This window comes from Sorex fumeus, unplaced genomic scaffold (assembly GCF_029834395.1).
Source record: "Sorex fumeus unplaced genomic scaffold, SorFum_2.1 ptg000008l, whole genome shotgun sequence".
Taxonomy (NCBI): Eukaryota; Metazoa; Chordata; class Mammalia; order Eulipotyphla; family Soricidae; genus Sorex; species Sorex fumeus.
Genome location: NW_026606065.1, coordinates 33,414,264 through 33,434,298, shown reverse-complemented (window position 1 = coordinate 33,434,298; position 20,035 = coordinate 33,414,264). Strand labels below are relative to the sequence as shown.

Here is a 20,035-nt window from a genome sequence, read left to right as displayed (position 1 = left end):
AAAAGTAATTTAGCCCAGTCTAGGAAGTGTTCTTCGGAAGTAGGACTCTTTCCCACATCCTAGCTGACTCTGTTCCTCATATCACAACTTCAGTGGGATTCCACTTTTCTAGAGATTCAAAAGCTCGCAAGATGGAAGCCTTTGTCCCATCAGCCCTGACAGTGACCGCATCATTTGTACTTTGTAATAGCTGGTCATCACATGCTCCGTTAAGCTTCAGGATAACAGAAAATTAAGCATTAACCATGGTGCTAGGAAGGAAAAAAGAATTCCTGAAATCTTAAAACTTTTCAAATTCACCTACATCATTTACCAGGAAGTACCTCTCAGTCCTCAGCACCAGGCCAGTGGGAAAGTGTCTCCTAAATTGTGCCCTTCCCCTGGCCATCCAAGTATGAGATATTGTCCCCAGCCCAGCTCTACTGGCAGTGACTCTGGCCCACATACCCCCTGTCCCCTGCGTGCCTAGACCCTTCCACGGCGTTCTGGCTGGAGCGTGTCACCAGAGGCATGTCCGGGGCGCAGATCTCGGCGCTGGTGTTCGGGGTTGGAGGCTTTGGAGCGCTCATTGCCGCCACGGCGTCCAATGAGTGGAAAGTGACCAGCAGGGCATCCTCGGTGATCACCGCGACCTGGGTTTACCAGGGGCTGTGGATGAACTGTGCGGGCAACGCCTTGGGCTCCTTCCATTGTCGGCCTCATTTCACCATCTTCAGAGTTGAAGGTAAATACGATGGCTTGGATGGAGAGTAGCAGAGGGGTAACGGTGTGGGTGGGAGGGTAGGGGTGGGCAATGGCATTCCCCCTCTAGTGTTATGTCGACAGCCAGTTGCTGCCTTTGGGAACATTAAGTGTTTCATTCAAGTGCCAAGATTTGCCTAGGATGAATGGATGAATGGGTGGATGGTTGTATGAGAGAAGAGAAGAGAAGAGAAGAGAAGAGAAGAGAAGAGAAGAGAAGAGAAGAGAAGAGAAGAGAAGAGAAGAGAAGAGAAGAGAAGAGAAGAGAAGAGAAGAGAAGAGAGGAGAGAGAGAATGTGTGTGTGTGTGTGTGTGTGTGTGTGTGTGTGTGTGTACTGGTGGTTAAAAATAGAGGGTAACATGGGGCTGGAGCAATAGCATAGCTGGTAGGGTGTTTGCCTTGCACGCGGCCAACCTGGGTTCGATTCCTGGCATCCCATATGGTCCCCCAAGCACTGCCAGGAGTAATCCCTGAGTGCAGAGCCAGGAATAACCCCTGAGCATTGCTGGGTATGACCCAAAAAGCAAAAAAAAAAAAAATAGAGGGTAACACAGTTTAAGGGTACACCTGGCAATGTTGGGGACTATTCTTGGCTCTGTGCTCAGGAGTGATCCTGCTGGGAATTTGAACCAGTTGATGGGGTGCAAGGCAAGTGCCTTAACCCTTTGTGCTAGATCCCTCTGGTCCCTTGGTTGAATATTTAATCGTGAGTTTAATCTGGCATCTGCAGTTAAGAATACCTTTGCAATCTTTTAAACATAACTGAAGTACATAATAAACTTCAAGGGGAAGGGTTGCAGTGACTGACTTGTTTTCATAAGCTAGTTTGCCCTGAGTCCTAGAGGGAATTGTGTCTGTGGGTCGGTCGTGTTATGCACTTCCGGTGCGTGCAACTGACAACGTCTGTCTCTTCAGAAGGATAGGGTATGGCAACGTGGATGGCACAGGGTAAGGAAGGAAGAACCGTCGACTTGATGATGTTCAGTGATAAAAGTAGAAGGGCAAGAAAGCAGTAGGAAGGTAGATAAAGGACCAAACATGATAGCCTCTCAATATCTATAGTGTGAACCATAATGCCCTAAAGTAGAGAGAGAGAGAGTTTGGGGGAAATTGTCTGCCATAGAGGCAGGGGGTGGGTCAGGATGGGAGGGGAAACTGGGGACATTGGTGGTAGAGAATGTGCACTGGTGGAGGGATGGGTGGTCAATCATTGCATGACTGAAACTCAAACATGAAAGCTTTGTAACTGTATCTCACGGTGATTCAATAAACAAATAAATAAATAAATAAAAAGGAAGGCAATAGAAAGTTAGTGGCCTGTGAGGCAGATGATTTCCACTTAACTCTTCTCTACATTGATTACATTCATTGTTTTGACAAAAGATGCACCATTATTGTTTAGAATCTCCCCCCCGCCCCCGCCCAACAATCAGAATTGCTGAAAAGGCATTGTGAAATACTTTGTTTTCTGTAGCTGGTTATGAGAATCATATAATCTCGCGGGATGGGAGGGGGATATATTGGGGATATTGGTCATGAAAAATGAGTACTGGTGAAGGGAAAGGTGTTTGATCAATGGATGACCGAGACTTAAACCTGAAAGCTTAGTAACTTTTCCCACAGTGATTCAATAAGTAAATATAAGAAGAAGAAAATAAATAAATATAATTATGAAAAAAAAGTTAAGTGCCCTGAAATGTGTCTCACAATAGAGTATTGGGTTTAGTGTCTCACACTAGAAGCACTGGATTTAGTCCTTGGCACCATATGGTCCCCTGAGCACTGGTGTGGTCCCCATAACAATCAGAAACCAAGCCAAACCCAAGAAATGACTTAAAAGAAGAGGCTGGGGCTATAATCCTATGGGGGTGGGCACTTGCCTTGCCTGCTGCTGACCCACAGGTTTGATCCCCAGCACTTCCATATAGTCCCTGAGTCCCACTCAGCATGATCCCTGAGCACCACTGGGTGTGGCACAAAAAACAAAAATAAAATAAAATACGAAGCAGGAGAGTAATTCAGTGAGTTGTGTGCTTCATATGCAGAAGATGTGATTTGATCCCTGGCTCCGCAAGTTGCCGGAGCACTGCCAGGCACAGCCCCAAAGCACTGAGCCGGGAGTATCCCCCTGAGTATTGCCAGAAATTGACCTCAATCTCCTTATCACCACCCCTACAAATAATTTAAGTGTTAAGAAAATGCCCCTGAGTTTTCCCTTTTGGTTGCTTTGTCTTATTTAGAGACATATAGGCAAGGGCCAGAAAGATAGTACAAGGATTAAGGCACTTGCCTTGTGCTGAGGGTCTTGGTTTGAATTCCTTGCTTCATGTACAGTTCTCCAAGTACTGCCAGGGGTGATCCCTGAGCACTTTTGGGTGTGCCTTGAAACCAAAACCAAGCAATGTAGGAAAACATTCATCTTTTTGCGTATTGGCATCTATGTTACAGATATGTGCATTTCAAAATGGAAGGGGACTGGAAACGCATTTTTATGCTACCCCATTTCTCTAGAAAATGATTACTTGCAGCTACTTTTATGTCATTGGAAGTTTCCTCTGTCTTCAGTTCCATCAATCTCTTTCCAAATCTGCCGCAAGTTCTGTGTTTATTATGTTAAAAGTTGCTCTTTTTGCTCTAGCAGTTGATAAAATATAGACTTTTCACAATCCAATGGCAAAGCTGAACTTTGGCCCCGGGGTGGGGGGAAAAAGTAAAAGTAATTTTTAACTTGGAAGTTACTAAAGCATAATATTTTATAGGTTTTTGTGTCAAGTATGCACGTCATTAGTCTCCAGGGCAGGCCAAAGGATGAAGAGGGACTTTGTAGTTAAAGCCTGAGATTTGTAATGACAATCCACGGAAATGTTCCAGCTGGGTTAGCCCAGTTAGGCTTCCAAAGTGCCAACTTAGTTGGGGGCGCCAGAGAACATCAGGTAAAGGCTCTTGCCCCTTGCTCGTGGCAGACCTGGATTCTATTTCCCACATACCATAGGGTCCCCCAAGCCCACCAAGCAGTGATTCCTGAACTCCGGAGCAAGCTCTGAGCACTGCTGTGAGTGGCCTCCAACCCCCAAAAAACTCAGGTTGGGATATTTCAAAATGATGTGATGTCCCTAGGGGCCAGGGTGATTTTTGCAAGGAGGGGAGTGTGGTCAGAGTGTGTGATCAGGCAGGGAACCCCATTTTTCCTCTGTGGCCCATTCCTGTCTTGAGGACCAAAGAAAAGATGGCCCGTGGAGGAGTGTGTTTATTTGTTCTTAGTTCAACTTCCTTTAATTTTTCTAAACGATATTTTGTCTTGGTACTCTTCAATGTATCTTCTTTTACCAATCTCAATCATTGTGGAAAACAGATGCCGAACGTGGGCCAAACGCAACATGGAAGAATGGAGCTTGAATTCTGTTTTTAAATCACCCTGATGGTGGCTCAAAAGTCTTCCACCTTTAGATCTTTGTGGCCTCGAGTTTTGCTTCTGGATAGTCAAAAGAAGAGACTCTCTTCCTGACAAGGCTCAGCGTGGAAGCTTTAGTAATTTGCAAAGCCTTGTTCCCAGTAGAAGTGTTTACCGCTTGCATACCTACCTTTCTTCAACCCGAGTCAAAATCATTATAAGAGATAGAGCTTTCGGCAGAAATGCATTTTCAGCATCAGGAACACTGATTCATATTTCCAAAGGAAATGGGGACCTTCCGATATGAATTTCCTGGTTCACATGGACTACTTGAGGCTGGGCTCGACTGTGTTTTCTTATCCCACTCTGAAACTGGAACTCAGGAGGGTGAAAGCTCTGTACACCCAGACGCCCTCCACGACCCCTGAACTCCAAGCTCAGGAAAGAACTCAGAAACCAAGGAGGAAAGAGACTGGTTTGAGTGTAAAACGGGAATAAATAGTCTAAACCCACACTGCCAGATCTTTTTGATTTAAGCAGAAGGAAGCCCTCCTTTGAGAACAAGAGTTGCCCTTTTATGAGGTGGGACTTAAAGCTCCCAGCAAGGGAGCAGCTAAGATGCAAAGGCAACATACTGGGGAACTGACATACAATTGAATTGGGGTGTGGGTAGGAGTTGGGACTTTGGGGCAGGTTGAGGGGGGCAATAGGGGATGGGTCCTCAGGGCAGGGAGATGGTTACACCGGTGATGGGTGTTGTGTTGGAATTATGACTACAAGAAACCATTATTAATAGTACTGTAAGCCCCAAAATATAATAAAAACTAGAGAGATGAAGCCCTTAAGTTGCCAGGCTTTCTTGTGTTTTTTTTTTTGGTTTGTTGTTTCTTTGTTTTGCTTTTTGGGTCACACCTGGCAACGCACAGGGGTTACTCCTGGCTCTGCACTCAGGAGTTACTCCTGGCGGTGCTAGGTGACCATATGGGATGCTGGGAATCGAACCCAGGTCAGCCGCGTGCAAGACAAACACCCTACCTGCTGTGCTATCTCTCCAGCCCCTAGGCTTTCTTGTTTTCAATTTTTATCCCTTGTATTCCCCCCTGGCTACATCATTTCATTGCTACACTCCTATACTCATGGCTCACCTCTTCAATGCTCAAATATAGACAGAGTATTTTGGGTTTTGATTTTTGTTCATTTTTTTAAAATTGAGATTCACTGACTTACAATGCTGTTAACAATGCACATACATCCGACACCCCATCCATCACCAGCATACCCACCTCCCTCCCCCAAGGATCTCAATGGCCCTTTCTTTCACCACCAGCTTCTCAACTCAATTCTGTGGATCAGTTCTCCCATTGTGTTGCCTTTGGTGCTTTGTCTCTACCTTGGAATCAATCTCTAAGTCCCATATACGAGAGAGATCATTCTGTATCTGTCCCTTTCTTTCTGACTGACTTTACTCAGAGTGATATCCTGTAATTCTATACATGTTGTTTCAAACTGCATGATTTTGTTCTTTATTAGAGCTGCATATTAGTCCATTGTGCCCATATATACCACAATTTCTGCATCCATATTTGGGCATTTGGGTTATTTCCATATCTTGGCTTTTGTACTAAGTATGACAATGACCAAAGGTGTGCATATAACCTTTCAAATTAACGTTTTTGTATTGTGGACATAGATGCTAAGAAGTATCACTGGGTCATGTACAAAGTTCTGTTCCTGTTTTTGTGGTGAGATCTCTATACTGCTTTCAGAGAGGCTGAACCAGGTAGTGTGTCCACCAACAGTGGCTAAGGGTTCTTTCTCGCCAACACCATGCCAACTACCAGACAATCTTTTAGGGATTCATTTAGATGAATGGTGACTGCATCCTTACAGGAGTTTTGGTTGTTACAGTTGTTGGGTTTGTGGGGTGGGACCTCACTAGAGGTGCTGGTGGTCACCAGATCCATACTTCAGTAATGCTTCAGAAACTCTGAGGTACCAGGGATCGGACCCAGGGCCTTGTTGATGCTAGGCTTGCCCTCCAGTCCTTTGAATTATCTCCCCAGCCCTCCTTGCACCTTTTAAGATATAATGCCATAGATAGATACGGCAATAACTGCATCCACCACCCCTTCACTATAGTTCTCTGACATAAATTTCAGGAAAACACCCTAGGGACACCTGAAGTTCAATCCTGACTGCACCCCCAATGCTACTTGATTCCATTTCAAAAGCTCTTTACTGTCCTGTGTACGTTCAACTTTAGGCTGTGTCTCTTGCTTTATTATTATTTTTTGAATATTAAAAAAATAAAGCTTGTTTTATTTTTTCTCTCTCATGTGGATACTGATAGTGATGCTTTCATTCAGAAGGCAAAGGTTTGCTGGCAGAGAAGTGGTCTTTCCTAAGCTGGGTCCAGCAAGCATGACTGCAGGAGGTGCTGGAGTGAGTGCATGATAGAACTGCCTTGCAGACTGAGAGACGGACAGTTCTGTTCCCCTGTGCTAATGACACAGGTTGATGCATGTTTGCAAAATGACAAAAGTAACAAAATAGTGAGTGAGAAAGTTGAGAACACAAAAAGTGGCATTGCTGGGCAGTTAAGGAGAGAGGTCAGACTCGTACCCGGGAACGTGCCTGCCTTGTCATGCATCAGCTTCAGCCTTCTTGATGAAGCTTCGAAGTCTTGACCCTATACTGAACAAACCGGACTGCAGGAGTCTCTCAAAGAATCTTTAGGAGTTTCACAAAGCTGCACCTCACCAAAAGATGGCGAGGATCCTAATTGCCCATGGGAATAGCCCGTCCTTTGCTCCCTTTCTCTAAGGTGTTGGCTGGCTTGCTGTGTTCCTGACCTTTCAGATTCTTATCTGCATCTGGTTGGGAATAGGCTTAAATTACCTCAGTTGACCCCAGGAACCCAAGAAAAAGTGCTGGAACATCTGCATTGAGTGTCCATTCATCCATGTGAAACCAAACACTATTCTGTTGGCCTGGAGGGACGTGAACCTTCCTCTTTTCTCTCTTCCCAACTCCATCATGCCTGCCTCATTCCCTTGGGAGCTGTGACCTGCCCAAGAGAGGATTTCTGCACTTATTTGTCCATGGCCAGAGAACAGCCAGCTGCATTCTGATGTCATGACTTCTTGGTTTTAAAACATGTGCCTTAGTTTATGTTTAACAGTAGCAAACGACTCTCAAACAATAGCAATAAATGAAAACGTAACTGCAGTGTCGTCGAGGGAAAAAGAGATCTTATTCATTTTGTGTGTGTGTGCGTGTGCATGTGCGTGTGTGTGTGTGTGTGTGTGTGTGTGTGTGTGTGTGTGTGTTTGGGGACCATACCTGGCTGTGCTCAGGACTTACTCCTGCCTCTGTGCTCAAGGGACACTCCTGATGCTTAGGGGACCATATGGGGTTCTGGGGATAAAATAAGGATTAACTGTGTGCATGGCACGTGCTTTAACCCTTGAACTATCTCTCTGGCCCGTCAAATATTTTTTACATTTGATGGTTGCAGAGATAACTCAAAGGACTTGAGTACAAACTTTGCACGCTGGTGTCCCAGGTTTGATTCTTGGCACTGTATGTTCTCTCACCACCACCACAACCCCCCCCCCCCCCCACCGCAAACCTCCCCGAGAGTCACAGGTACCCTTGGTGATAGATTCCTGCATCAGAGGAGACATTTCATTTTACTCCCTGGGGAGGCACCATCTGTTCACTAAGGTTCTTACTCCACAGAGCTTTCATTTCATGAACTCTTCTGAGGTTCATTCTCATTTTCCTTGTGTGTATTCAAAATGCAGAAGTTATTTGAATCCCTGGGGAAATTCAGGTTTTGTGTTGGACTGTTCATACCCCCCAAATAAGTTCAAGAACCATGCTGCCTGTTCTCATCCTGACAAAAGGGCATCATGACACAGATGCTGGAAGGTTATCATCTATATCTCTTTACCTGCTTTCAACACACAGTTCTTGTCCAGAGTGATTATTTTCAACTAGTATTGTCATAATGGCTCCTCCTCTATCTTAACTACCCTCCATCTCCCACACAATCTCCCACACAATTGACCAACCTCACCAGTCCTCTTGGCCAATTTTCCCTGGCCTTGGATATTGGATATATATATATATATATATATATATATATATATATATATATATCACGATCACCACCATCCTGTTGTTCGTCGATTGCCTCAAGCAGGCCCCAGTAACGTCTCCTTCATCCTAGCCCTGAGATTATATATATATATATATATATATCCTTCAAATGAATGTCACTGTCACTGTCACTGTCCTCCCGTTGTTCATCAATTTGCTTGAGCAGGCCCAGTAACATTGTGAAACTTGTTATTACTGTGTTTGGCATATCGAATACGTCACAGGTAGCTTGCCAGGTTTTGCCGTTTGGGCTAGATACTCTCTGTAGCTTACCGGGCTCTCTGAGAGGGGCGAAGGAATCGAACTCGGTTCAATCAGGTCGGCAAATGCCCTACCCGCTGTGCTATCAATCCCATAATGCCTAAAATGAGAGAGAGAGAGAGAGAGAGACAGAGACAGAGACAGAGACAGAGACAGAGAGACAGAGACAGAGAGAAGAGAGGTGCCTTCCATAGAGGCAGGCTGGGGTTGGAGGTGGCTTGAAGGGGTGGGAGGGAAACTGGGGACACTGGTGCTGGGAAATGACACTGGTGGAGGGATGGGTGTTGGAACATTGTATGACTGAAACACAATCATGAACAATTTTGTAATGCTCTATCTCACAGTGATTCAATAAAATAAAATTTTTAGAAAGGGCACCATGGTAGATATGTACCAACATGCTCCCGGGGAAGGGGACAGTATATCCTGGGTAAACTTTGGTCAGCATGTATCACTCTGAAATTGACTCTGGGCCTTAAGAATCAGGTGCACTGTGCTTGGCATGAAACTGCCTCAGAGGAGGACAGTGCTGGAATCACCAGAACAACAACAAGTGCCAAATGATGCTCATGATCAGATGTAGAATCTGACCTTGGTGGCTGCAGGAGTTCTTCCATTCATGCTCAGGACAGCTTGTCTCCATCAGCCCATGGGTCCTCTCCCAGAGCTCTTGATTGGCCAGCATCTTCTGTGCCCCCCTGCTGTGGCTGCCCATGCCCCCAAGAAGGCTTTCGGGAGGGACTGTGCAGACAGAACAAATGGATGAAGAAACTGTTCTCCGTGGTGACAGCACAGAAGAATTCTCCTTGCACTCCTGGAGCTGGAGCAAAGGAGCAAGACCAGAGGGAAAAGGTTCAGGAGGAATGGCAGAGCCATGAGAGTTTTGCCTGCTGAGGATCAGGACACCTGGGGGCTTGCTGGGTCTCCCCTAAGCGGAACCTACCACCCTACCCCTCCCCAGGAAGCTTCTAGAAATGCAGAACCTCATGCTCCATTGAAGACCTGTAGAATCGTCATCTGCATTTGAATCCCACAGGATATGCACGTCAAAAACTTGAGCAATCTCAATTGAGGAGGAGAACTTAGGATCTGAGGGACTCACCCTTTCCTCGGATCTGGCTCTGCCAGTGTCTTACCAGCTAGCCGCTCCAGTTTTCTTACCTATTAACTGATGATCTGTAGGAAAACATCCTCTTAACAATAATCCCAAGGGTCAGCGTAGTCTAGGTTAGTTACGCAGAGGGAGCAGATGCAAGAATAGAATACTTTAAGGGCAGCCAGCAAGCGCCCAGGCAGGACTCGAGTCGGAAATGAATGCCATACTTTAAAAGCAGTTGCTGATAGCGTGTCCCCTGTGTCCTCCCTACGACCACAGCTACGTAACTATGCCAGCCTTTGTTCTCAATGCACCTGCTAACTATTCTTCATCTACCTACTCTTGGAAAGACCCAGATGTCTGGAGGCAAGGAACCAGACTTGGGGGGGGCGGGGTGTACAAAAATTGCGTCCAGTCAGTGGCCTGCCAAGGCCCTTGTTCAGGGCTGTTGGGGATAACTTGCAACCTGAACATGCCACAGAGTGTGTCTCTCATTGTCTGTAACTGACCCTGCTGGACAGGGGTCAGAGGTGCCCATCTGGCTTTATGGTGATAAATCACCACAATGATCAAACACAATTACAGGCCCAAGGCTTTGTACAATGCCAGACTCAGAGACGCTCAGCAGGAGAGCCAGCACCTTGGCTGGCAGGCCTTTCTCAAGACCTGAGGGCTCACAGCTCAGCCGCAGTTGAGCTGACAGTTACTTCTGCTCCATCCTTCCATTGATTTCCTGCCAAGACTGTAGTGACTGTTTCTAAAAACATACAAAAACACAGAGAAGGACTGTTGCACTGATATGAGAAGAGTCAAACTTGCAGGGTTTTGTTATTTTTGTTGTTTGTTTTATTTTGTTTGGGGGCCACACCTGGCAGTGCTCAGTGCTCACTCCTGGCAGACATGGAGTGCTGGGGATAGAATCCCGGTCTGCAGTGTACAAGGCAAACACCCTATCTGCTGGACATTCTTGGAGCCCAGATTGCAGTTTTTGATCTTCATGTACTCTTTTAGTATTGTTACTTTTTGCTTAGGGAGGGGAGTGCTGTGGGAAAGTTGGGAGCAGAAACGGTTTGCTGAGCAGGGACTATTGGGCAGGAGCTCTGAGTGATCCATTCTGGGAACTGGGCAGAGGTGGAGGGGCCACGAACCATACGTTATGATTCAGAACAGAAAAGAAGTACCCAGCCCACGCTGTTACCTAGGCAGGAAAGGGGAAGGGGACCGCTGAAACAATTAGTAAATTAATAAATGTCTATGTGGAACCTAAAACACAATGTACCCAACGCCAAGATTCTTTGCTAGAAGCCCCACCTCCCATCCCCTCCCTATAGCTCTTGCAGGGGGAAGAGAATTACAACAATGTAACCAATCAAAACCCTCCATTCTTATGCCCTTCTCTTTTCTGATTATAGTGTCAGAAAAACTCTTATAAAAGTACTCTGAAGCCCTATTCAAGGCTGCAGTTTCAGATCAATTTACCTAGCTGTGGTCTATCTAGATTTTTTTTATTAGTGAAACACCATGAGGTACAGTTGTAGACTTACAAATTTTTGTGCTTGGGTTTCATTTATACAATGATCCAGTACCCATCCCTCCACCAGTGCCCATTCTCCATCATTTACATTTTTTTAAAAAATTTTTGTTAGTGAAACACCATGAGATACAGTTGTAGATTTACAAATTTTTGCGCTTAGGTTTCAATTGTACAATGATCAAACACCCATCCCTCCACCAGTGCTCATTTTCCACCACCACGGGTCCTAGTATCCCACCCCCCATCCCCCCATCCCATGAAATTTACATACAAGTGGTACTACATGGAAAGTATCATGTTAAGCGAAGTGAGTCAGAAAGAGAGGGATAGACATAGAAAGACTGTATTCATCTGGGGAACATGAAGTAACAAAATAGGAACTAACACCCAAGAGTGGCCGAGATTAGTACCAGGAATTTTACTACATGGCTTGGAGGCCAACCACACATGCTAGAGGAAAAGGGAGCTCAGATAGAGAAAGTAGCACCAAATAAAGGGTGTTGGGAGGATCCTCCCACGATGGGAGAAGCATGCTGAAAGTAGACTATACATCTAGATGTTAATGATAAAATCTCTTTGCCTTCTTACCTAAAGATAGTTTCAGTGTGATAGATTCAGGGAACTCTGACAGCAGCACATCCTAAATCTTATATGTAAGTCTGGGAAGGCTCACCCCACCAGTTTAAGTTTAGAGCTAGCTCTGTCTTATAAGCAAGACCACCTTCTATTTAGAAGTCAAATCCTCATTCAAGACATGAGCCTGGGAATTGTAGCAGTCTCAGGTGGCATCTGCCAAAACCAACCAGCCAGGTCATCTGGTTACCCCCTAGACAGAAGGAAGAACTTGTCAGAGCTCAGCTACGTGCCGTCTAGTACAAGGCAGCCTGTCCAGGACAGACAGAGGTTTACTGGAGCACTCCTTGCCCTGAGATTTGGGAGAAACTCAGTGACCAAAGTTCAGCATCATAAATTACAGTTCTCTCCTCTGGGTGGAATCGAGTCCTACCAATAATCATATGTGAAGTCCCAATGCCCCCAGATTGGTTACATGGGGAGTCAGGGCCTTTGTGAAAGTAATTTTGATTAGGCGGCCTTGAGTGGATATTATTGGTCCAGAACACTGGTTTTTGTGTTTTCTCTACACCCTGTAAATCCTTCCTCATGCCACATAAATTCAAAATGACTGTTGAACTGGAGAGAGAATACCAGGGTTCAGATATTCTCCTTGCAAGTTGGTCAGCACCACTTAAATCCCTGACATATGGTCCCTTGAACGTCTCTAGGAGTCACCCCTTGAGCAGAGAACCAGGAATAAACTCTGAGCACTACTGGACATCACCCTCCCCCCCAGCCCCTTCCTCCACCCAAAGGCAGCTCCTGCAGATGGATACAAGAGCCTCTGGTGTGAGCCCGGCTGTGTGGCTTCTGCTATTCACCTTGAGGGCTCGGTCTGTTTATCAGATTTTTCAGTGTTTGTTTTCTCCCTGCAAAGTGGTATTTTCTGCAGGAAAGATTCTGTTGGATTTTCCCCCAGGGCCCATTGTCCATCTCTCTGTTGGGCCCATCTGAGCCCACAGGCGGCCAGTGAGCTAAGTGACCACACGTTCCTTTACTCACTCTGAGATGAGCTCTCTTAAGAGACAGCCTCTGAGCCTAGGGTCTGATGGCATGAGCAATTCAAACCTTCCTGCCTGGATGTCATGCCAGGTGACTCCAGAACATTCCAGAACACTATGTTGCTCTTAAGTGAACTTGGGATAATTGAGCTGATTTTCCAAGGAGGCATCTGTTCTACCATTAAGACTTGGCCAGACTGACGCCTGCATTACAAGAAAAAAAAAAATTGATTGCCAACATCTGACAATTAGGCAAATGGCTATGATGCCCTATTAGAACCGCGAAAGGAACCTGGCAAAATGTTCATTTACTTATTCCTTAATGAGTCCCTTCATCAAAGCATTCATTAGGTGGCTGGCTTGGCGTCGAGGTTCTGGGGCACAGAGAGGCAGCAGACACAGGCCTCCCCTCTGTGGATGTGCTACTCACAGAGCCCCAGTCCTTGAGCAAACAATTAGCCCAGCCTGCTAAATGCTATCTGGCAACTTTTAGGAGGTGGGCAGGCTTCCCAGAAGAGCTTGTTGCTTGAAGAGCTTTGGAAGCTGGGTAGGAGTTTGGCAAGGAATATTTTTTTCAAAAAGGGCATCTCAGGTTATGAACCTCCACGACCTCTTATAGCTCAGCACGTGGGCAAAAATGCTTTCCATCCGAGTTCTCCATCCGCCAAACAGGTCTGAAGTTCTCCACTTCAAAGAAGGGTGGTGAGGAGTGAAGGGGATCATCTGTGGGGCGCGTGGTTCGGCTGGCACATGCCAAGGCCTAATCAGAGATGAGAGAATGGCAGGTGTGTAGCAATGGCTGAGACATGCAGGTGGACCCCAATATTGGATGACAGAAGGGAGAAAAAGGCTGAACTCGCCAAAAGACCTTCCAGCTTTAGGAAGGAACTTAGTGTGGGAGCCAGGAAGCTGCTGGAATGTTTTTTTTTTTTTTCATTTTTATGTAGGGGTATTGCTATTTATTCAGCCACTGATTAGGCTGATTGAATTGGGCAAGAACTTCACTGCTGGAGTGTTTTGAGCAGAAAAAAAAATACTTAATGGGACTTGCCAGAAAGATCTGGCAGAATTTCTTGCTACAGAGGGAACCTACCTACAGGGTCGCTATGAGAAAAGGCAGGAAGGTATTTAGGGGTCAGTGAGATGCTCACAGGGTGGGAGTGGGTGGCCCTAAATGCACAAACTGAGACCTAAAGGCAAGAGGGGGCCAAGTGGATGCTTGGCTACCAGAGCACCAGGCTCAGCCCCCAGCATTGCACGGCCCCCTTCACTGGATGTGGGTTTAAAAAGACTGAAGAAGAACCAGAGCGATAGTAAAGGGGGTAATGCATGTGACTGGCCTGTCTGTGGCCAGGTTTGATCCCGGGTTTGATCCCTTGGCACCACCAGGAGTGATCCCTGAGCACAGAGCCAGGGGTAGACCCTGAGCACCCCAAAAAAGCCCCCCCCAATAATACTAGAGAAAATATTCAGAAGAAGGAAGTATTGGTTGGATTTAGTAACCTTAGCTCCTGAGGTACAGGAGAGTCAAAAGAGGCCTTAGAACAGTAGATAAAAGGGCCTTGAAGATTTCTCCATAGTTGGAAGCCTGCCTCATGAGCTGGGGGAGAAGGCAGCCGAAATAGAGATGGGATCACTAAATCAATGACGGTTAGAGGGGTCGTTCAGGGTGGGAAATGTGTGCTGAAAATAGGTAAAGGACCAAATGTGATAGCGTCTCAGTTTCCGTATTGCAAACCATAATGCCCCAAAGTAGAGAGAGAGTATGGGAGAAATTGTCTGCCATGGAGGCAGGGGGAGGGTTGGAAAGTGGGGGATGGAGGGGTGGTAATACTGGGGCCATTTGGTGGTGGAGAATGCGCACTGGTTAAGGGATGGGTGTTCGATCATTGTATGACTGAAACTCAAACACGAAAGCTTTGTAACTATTTCACAGTGATTCAATAAAGATAAAATAAGAAAGAGGCCTTGCGCATTCCTGCGTGGAGAACTGACGGACAGAGGGAGAGAAAGCTCATGTGGGTCATGCCCTGACACAGCTCTGGGGCTCTCGTTCTCTCTTATTCTGTGGAGTAGTTTGGACTCATACCGAGATCCACTGTATGGAGTGAGAGGGAGGAATTTTTGTTTGTCTGGGATGGGGGGGTGGGGAGTGTTGGGTCACACCTGACTCCATGCTCAGGGTTTACCCCTGTGGGGTTCACTCCTGCCTCTGCTCAGGGTTTACTCCTGGCCTGGTGGTCTATGTGATGCTGCGATGGGCCCAGGATGGGTCAGTGACACACAAGGCCAGCACCTTGTCTGCTGTGTTACCTCTCAGACCCTGAGAAGGGGTAGTTAGACTTGGAACATTTGAAACTAGTTAAAAAAATTTTTTAAGGGGCTGCATTGATAGTGCAGTGAGTGGGTAGGTCATTTGCCTTGCACATGACTGACCCGTGTTCGATCTCTGGCATCCTATATGGTCCCCAAGCACCACCAGGAGTAATTCCTGAGTGCAGAGCCAGGAGTAACTCCTGAGTATAGCTAGGTGTGACCCAGAAAGCAAAAAAAAAAAAAAATATATATATATATATGTTTTAAATCAATTAATTATATCATCCCTCCTGCCTTCCCCTTTATTATTTGGGGTGGGGTGGGGGTTGGTCACACACACACACCCGTGACTGAGGTACTCACCTGCAGTACTCTGGCTGAAGTGTCACTCTTATTTATGTATTTTGTTTTGGGGGCCACAACTGGAGGTGCTCAGGGCTTACTCCTGACTCTGTGCTCAGGGATCATTCCTGGTGGGCTCGGGGGACTATATAGGGTGCTGGGGATTGAACACGGGTCAGCCATGGGCAAGGCAAGCACCCCACCCTCTCTACTATCGGGTCCACACTTTGACTTTGGGCCCAATAGTTCTGTGTCCTTGCTGGGTAATGGAGACTGGGAGTCATCAGGGCTATTCCTCATGTTCAGGGGGCCATGCAGTACCAGGGGGTTGAAATTGGGACCTTGTGCATGCCAATCCACGCTCTAGCCCTCCCCCTCCCCCCAGCCAAGTGATGGTGCCGACATACATCCTGGTTCTCCAGGTATGGTGGTGCTCATGTGTGTGTCCTCCAGGAGGCGCCCTTCCCAGTCACGTTTCTCACTCACACCCTCCCTTCCCTTCCAACCTGGCCAGAACGGGGGCCCTTGGGTGCCAGGTATGGAGTTAACTGCATGAGTGCTTGCCAGGGCTGCCAACCTCAAACTGCACAGCTGTCAGGCGCCCAGAGGGAGCGGTGGCACTGGGGTTTGAATTCGCAAACTTCGGGCTGGGAAGGTTGATGTTTTGAGCATCTCCAACATTCTCTCTTTGATATTTAAAAAAATAGTTACCTTTCGGGCGTGGAGCAATAGCACAGCAAGTAAGGCTCTTGCCTTGCATGCAGCTGACCTGGGTTTGATCCCCGGCACATCAGACTCCCCCCCTCACTCTCCCCCCCAAGCCTGCTCGGAATGACCCTGAGTGCAGAGCCAGAATTTAGTCCCAAGCAGCACTGGGTGGAAACTCCCCTCTCCCATCCCCTTTGGGACTGGAGCAAGAGTAAGTATAGGGGTAGGGCACTTGCCTTGCACGTGGCCAACCTGGGTTCAATCCCTGGTACCTTACGTAGTCCTTGAGTCAGGAGTGGTCCTTAAGCACAGAGCTGGGAGTAAGCCCTGAGCACTGCTAGGTGTGGCCCAAATTACCCCCCCTCCCCCCCAAAAAAGGTCTCCTCTGCTCTGTGGAGGTGGCTGTTGTGATGACCAGGGGCTGCCATGCATCAATCCCCTCCCCCAGAGCCTGCACTGAGCCCCTGCCAGGGTCTCACCCAGGCCTATGGGCAGTGCTGGGGATCGAACTTGCATCCTCACACTTTTATTTTTAGAATCTGAACTTTATCAGGATCAACAGGCACACATGAGGGTCGGGTCAATGCTGGTAACACAGGGCACTCATCACAAAACACAAACACGCCCATACAAGGATTTCCCAGAGCTCCTCTGCACAACTTGGGGTGAGTGAAACTCTCACAGATGATGTTTTATTTACATGAAACATGAATTCTCACCCTGCCATCCTTGGGCATGCCACAGGCCTCACAGGCCTTCTGAAGTCTTCGAGGGCCCCGAACCATGGGAGGGAATGCCTTGGGTGTCTGGAAGCCAACTGACTCCCCACCACAGAGAGTGTTCCGAGTTTCAGCAGCAAAACTGGAACTCAAGGTGCAAAGTTTATAAACCAAAAGCACAGACTCCAAAATGTTTTCAGAGGCAGGAGCGATTGACAGCGCAAGGGCACCTGCCTCACACATGGTTGACCCGGTTCAATCCCCGGCACCCCAGGCAGGGCAGACCAGGGGAGCCTCTGGGCTCTGGGTCATTTTCAGTCAGAGATGCACACTTTATGTTTGGGGGTTCAAGGACCGTTCCCAGCATGGTACCCAAGAGTCATTCAGGGCAGGGGATCATCTCCGGCCAAGGACTCCCATATGTAAAGCATGTAAAGCATGTATGCCTGTCCTTTGCGTCATTTCTCTGCTCTTAAATAGTACTTTAAATAGTACTTTTTTTTTAAGGGAAGGGTCACATCTGGCTGTGCTCAGGGCTGACTCCTGGCTCTGCACTCAGACATCACTCTTGGCAGTGTGCAGAGACTGGGCCCAGGTTGGCTGTGTGGAGGGCAGATGCACTATCCGCTGTGCTATCTCTCGGTTCCTGGGATGGTTCTTTTAAACTCTAACCAGATAAGGAAGGGACAGGGTCCGGGGGGCTCAGAGATGACAAGCCTCGTGCCTTCGATCGACTTCCTTTGCACTGGTGTGTTTGATTTACCCGAACCCACGATGGGCTGGCTGTGCATGCAAACCAGACTAGACCTCACTTGGCAGACTGGTTTTATCCGGGAAACTGTGGGCTTGGGGGAAGACGGATGGGAGACATGAAGGATTTCCTCCTCCTCCTCCTCCTCCTCCTCCTCCTCCTCCTCCTCCTCCTCCTCCTCCTCCTCCTCCTCTTGTTATTTCCATCCCAACCCAGTCCTGTTGGGGGATTTCTGAAGCTCCCTGGGCTCCTGTAAACTCCCCCACCATTTTATTTTGTTTTAGTTTGGGGCCACATCCAGCACTGCTTGGAGTTACTTCTGCCTCTGCACTCAGGAGTTACTCCTGGTGATGCTTGGGGGACCATCTGGGAGGCCAGGGATCAAACTCAGGTCAGCCACGTGCAAGGCAGACGCCCTCCCTGCTGGACTATGGCTCTGGCCTTAAACAACCTCCAGTGCCTCTCTTCTCTAGCCTTGGATGTGCCTGGCTGGCCCCATGCCCGGGCCCCGTGCCCGGGCTCGGGGCTCCCAGAACTCAGCCAGGCTGAGTCTCATTCTCACTTTCAGGCTCAGGGGAGGATGTGATCGGTCACCTGTGGTGGCTCGTGCATTCCTGAACCCAAACCTTGGGCTACCTGGTCCATCGGGGACACTCCATGGCCACTTCCTGCTGCCCGGCTGCCCCCAGCAGTGCTGACTTAGCTACCCAGCCCCAGTTTCAGCAGCCTGGACTTTGGGCGAACTGGTCCCCTCATTGGACCCTCTGTTCTTGCCCAATAGGGTGCATGCCTTTCTTCCTCATCGTCCTCTTCCTCTCTTCCTTCCAACTCCCCCCTCACATGCCGCACCCCCAGCAAAGCCTTTTTTAATCTTTAACCCATCCATACCCTCCTGGCCCTTGGCTCTTTCTTGTTGTGATTTTGTGACTTGCTTTGGTGGACTTTCCTGATGACAAATCCCAACATTTCTCTCTTGCCTTGTAAGCAACTGTGCAAGATCCATGCATGGACTAGAGGTGCACAGTGAGCTGGGGGAGGAGGGTCAGCTTGGGGGTTGGGCTGAAGGAACAGGAGCAAGGGGAGGACCACAGGGCACAATTCTTCCCCCTGGTTCACCATCCCTGGTGCCATTTTTAGTTTATCTGGATGCAGTAAGGCGTTTGTCCTTATCCCAAAATATCTCATGGAAGATTTCACAAAATACCTGGAGAAACCCACCTTGAGAGAAAGTGTCTAGGAGCCTTTCTTGCTTTGAGAAGGCCCTTTCAAGAAGCTTCTTCCTTTGCTCAGGGCTCTGAACCCACCTTTTCAATCAACTCTTCTAGAATTTTCCTGGGCTTAGACACTGAGACCATTGGAAGCTACGCAGGGTATGTCTTTGGCGGTAGAATTGGCAGGTGTATAGGGGAACGCACGATTAAACAGAGGTCAGAGACCCTCAAGCCTCAGAAGCACTGTGAAGATTTAGAAAGTGATGGGCTTGGGGTGTTCTATCCCCTTGGCTTCCATAACCATTTATTTAATTCTGTTTTCACGCTTCCAGTTTTCAGTGGCTGGATTTAAAAATGGGCACACAATGTTCACCAAAACTCAGCCATTAATTCTCAAGTTATAGTCTTGTTTTTCTGGTTCCTTTTTTTCCTTTTTGGGTCACACCCAGCGATGCTCAGGGGTGCTCCTGGCTCATGTACTCAGGAATTACTCCTGGTGGTGCTCAGGGAACCATATGGGATGCCGGGGATCAGACCCAGGTCGGCTTCGTGCAAGGCAAATGCCCCGTGCTATTGCTCCAGACCCTTTCTCCTGGTTCTAAGATCTCTTCTAGTCCTTTCTTTAGAGGGCGACCTTTCGGGAAATCTCGGACACCAGGTCCAAACTGGCCCTGGGCTGTTGGGAGCGTGGGAATGTCATCAGAATAGCCCTGATTATTCCTCAACACTGGTTCGGGGAGGATTTTCCTCTCCTGCGAGTTTCTCTGGGTCGAGTTCCTCTCTGGGTAATTAATGACTCGAAGATATGGCAGGGCCTGGGGCCTGCCCATAAATCATGCAGCCAGGCATAACCACAGTCAGCAGGAGGGAAAGAAGCCCAGTGTGGCGTCTGCGGGTGCAGCCGGCCGCTCGCTGGCCCCTGCAACTCCCCAGTTCCTGCCTGAGATGAGCGACTCGGGGCCAAGTGCAAGATCAGCACAAGTGGCATTGCTGGAGGAGTGCGGGCTTCTTCCGTGAGGGCCACCTCTGCAGAGGGCACCAGGCCGCGGGTTATCTACAGGGCCCGTGTGAGGCCGAGCGTGGCTCCCAGGAAATAGCTTCTTTCTCCCGGCTCCCCTCATCTGGACGCCACTGCCCGAGATACCGGAGTGGGCATTATCTGGGAACAATAAGCGTTTCCAGTA

The 20,035-nt window shown here is 47.9% G+C and overlaps 1 protein-coding gene across 1 annotated transcript in view; it reads left to right on the top strand.

Annotated features, from left to right (window-relative positions):
- Positions 1-510: 510 nt before the first annotated feature.
- Positions 511-20,035, top strand: part of CLDN10 (claudin 10) — a 161,349-nt gene continuing 141,824 nt past the window's right edge. Inside the window, exon 1 of the mRNA XM_056109756.1 lies at positions 511-724. Coding sequence (XP_055965731.1) covers positions 511-724 — 214 coding nt within the window. The remainder of the gene's footprint in view (positions 725-20,035) is intronic.